This window comes from Pyrus communis, chromosome 4, assembly GCF_963583255.1.
Source record: "Pyrus communis chromosome 4, drPyrComm1.1, whole genome shotgun sequence".
Lineage (NCBI taxonomy): Eukaryota > Viridiplantae > Streptophyta > Magnoliopsida > Rosales > Rosaceae > Pyrus > Pyrus communis.
Window position 1 is genome coordinate 2,231,582 of NC_084806.1, and position 3,225 is coordinate 2,234,806.

The 3,225-nt window shown below is 39.3% G+C and overlaps 1 protein-coding gene across 1 annotated transcript; it reads left to right on the top strand.

The window, feature by feature from the left end:
- The first annotated feature begins 1,868 nt into the window (after nt 1–1,868).
- On the top strand, nt 1,869–2,798 carry LOC137732540 (zinc finger protein GIS3-like). The gene has a single exon (XM_068471860.1). The coding sequence runs from the start codon at nt 1,934–1,936 to the stop codon at nt 2,636–2,638; it is 705 nt and encodes a 234-aa protein (XP_068327961.1). The 5' UTR covers nt 1,869–1,933; the 3' UTR covers nt 2,639–2,798.
- The last annotated feature ends 427 nt before the right edge of the window (nt 2,799–3,225 follow it).

The window sequence follows — 3,225 nt, forward strand, 5'->3', positions numbered from 1 at the left end:
ATATAAGACTATAAATAAAAGTGTGCAATTGATTTGATAAATATATAGGACCATAAGATCTCGTTCGAAGAACTTTTAAAATATTTTTGAAATATTAACTGAAAGCGACGATGATGAAAATATTTTTGAAATAAATTATTAATAAAAATGCAAGTTAATCCTGAAAAAACACTTAAAGTGTTTCATGGAAGAAGCCTCAGTTATGTGCTTTTTGCATGAAACACTTTAAGTGTTTTTAGAACACCAAACATTTCCGCTAAAAGCACGTTTAGTCATTTAAAAACACTTTCAAACGAACACTAAATAAGAAGAGTGTACTTGTCATGGAGTGTAAGACTAGTTGCCCAACAGAGATTTTTTAGTATAAGGCATGAGAGGTTCTCCAATTCGAGAGATTTTTCAGTGTGACGTGGTATACGGAGTGGTACATCACGTGTCATTATACAAAAGATGGGATATGTATGTTAAAAAGTTAATAATTTAAAAAATCAAATTTCCCACCACTGCTATTAAAACACATAATGTACTACTTGTGTTTCCATCACAATTAAAAATTTCTCCTCCAATCTCCGGGCAAAGTTTCTTAATTTTGATGAAACATTATTTTCTTTAGATAGGGATTGGTCATCTTCCCCAAAGTTCCCATCATCACTGACTGAAAGGAAAACTAGTCGTACTGGCCCATGCACTAAGTTAAATTACTTGCATCCAGACTTTTCTAACCCTATTTTTTTTTTCCCATGTGGCTGATAATCCTCTAAGTGAGCGGCTCATATGAAATATGATGGTCCTGGTCCAATTCATAGAAAATGAAATTACAAGTTAATCACATAGCTTGTTTGGCTTAAAATATAATAACCACAAATAATAATAAGAAATTAAGATGGTCGTTGATTAAGCACTTCCTGGTTGAAACGGTAGTGGACAAACTCAATCATGTAGATTTACTTTAAATTAATTTGTATATAAATACATATACACCAAACGCCGTACCATGCTAGCCATCACATGCATCATTGTCTCCTCAAGTCACAAATGACAGAACTCACACATTCGTCTTTAGCAATTTGTAACCAGTAATGTTGTTTAGAAATACAAAATAAATCGTGTTACTATCAGATTCTTCAATGCATATAAATTCGTATATAACTAACTCCGTGAAAATATGTTTCGATGACATGATCAGTAATGTACATCTAAATAGCGGTATTGAATTATAATTTTGAATTTGAAATCCCATCATGTCAAGCAAAGGGCATTCTTGCACCTTGACATGTATTGAAAGAAAGAAACAGAAGTGAAAGAATTGAAAAGAAGTAGATTAAGTGGCAAGACAAGTGCAATCCTTGGGGCCTAGAGTGTCCTTGGGTCGTGTTCCCATCATTAAATCTTTACATCTTTACATCTTTACATTACATAACTCTCACTTTCTTCCCCTTGGGATGTCCGCAACCCGCAACCGTCTCTCTCCCACCGTCTACCACCTATATACACACATACATATATTATACATATACGATTCCAATCAACTAAATTACATCATTAAAGGGTTAAAATCCTTAGAGGAGGGTGGTCGGCTCAGTCACATCTACGCTTTGAAGTTCTGAGGTTGATTTTCGAAAAATAAAATGTGAAAATTAATTCTGAAAATCGAATAATTAAGATTATTTTAAAAATCGAACCATGGTGAGTTGGACTACAAAAATCAAACACCTCTAAAAATTGTTACCAACACTTTAAAATAATTGTTTTTAATTAATTTTTTTTATGGAATTGAAGACCCTCTTTTTATTATCCTGTGTATAAATACCCCAACACATGCAACAACTCCCCTGCATCCTCCATTTCCCTTTCCTTCTCTCTCTCTCTCTCTCTCTCTCTCTCTCTCTCTCTCTCTCTCTCATCACTTCATTTCTCTATCTTAAAATCAAGCATGGCCGAGGCTGCAGAGCTTCACTATGAACCCAAACCAACCAACAACACAACTACACGCTTAAAACTCTTCGGTTTCAATGTCCAAGAAGACGACGTAGAATCATCAGCCGTACTCGACTCCACCAAGACCGCCACAACCCCTTCCGGCTCACCTGAATCCGCCCCCTTCTCCACCTCCGGCGACCGTAAATATGAGTGCCAGTACTGCTGCCGTGAATTCGCCAACTCCCAAGCCCTCGGTGGCCACCAGAACGCCCACAAGAAAGAGCGCCAGCAGCTCAAGCGAGCTCAGCTCCAAGCCAGCAGAAACGCCACCGTCTCCTACGCCCGAAATCCCATCATCACCGCCTTCGCTCCGCCGCCTCACCTCCTCTCTCCGGCCGGATCCGTGATGGCTCCGGCGGCATCTCCGGCGAACCCGTCGTGGGTTTACGTCCAGCGCGCGACCACCCCGTTCCATGTATCGCACGGGTGCGTGTTTCCCGCGGGGACCAATCACGGGAGGGCTGCAGGAAGTTATTCCTACGGTGGCGGTGTAGGGGATTCCGCATTGACTTCAATGGGGCCGGCTCATCATCAGGTACTACAACAGGGCCGGGCCCACGGGAGAGCGGATGGGCCGTCGTTGAGTAGGTTCACGAAGGGGGATGTTGGGCCCAGTTTCGACGATGCATTGGGCTTGGACTTGCATCTCAGCCTTTGACTCAGAAAAATAAATGGTTTTTGTAATATGAACTCAACTGGGAAAAAATGTGCATTTTGCTAGTGGAGATCTTTGTACATTTCAAATTTTATTTATTTGTTTATTTTAAGAACGTAATTTAACGGGCATATACATTGCTCACTAAGCCTCATTTCTACTATTTTTGCTCTTTTTTTTCTCTTTCTTTTGCCACTAGGTTCACGATAAGTAGGTAGAATACAATACAAGTTCGTATTTGGATCATTCGGTTTCGTCTAGTTCTTGGTCTACTGGGATTTCTCTTTCAGAAAGCGGAATTCCCACTTAAGAGTTGGAATGATGAAAGTGGGACGTTGAGAGTTTCTGCATCTTGAGTCGTCGACATAGAGTTTAATGCTATAAAGGAAAACTTTTTGAAAGGATCCAAAGGAAATGAAAAAGGAATGTGAAAGTACATGTAAATGGGGAAGTACTTGCAAAATCCAAATGATAATGCTCACTTTAGAAATTTATCTGATTCCTGAGAATCTGGACATCTGTGATAATCTGGACTTTTGAAGCAAGAAATTAAGTTGAGAAAATCTTCACATTCTAAGGCTACTTTAGAA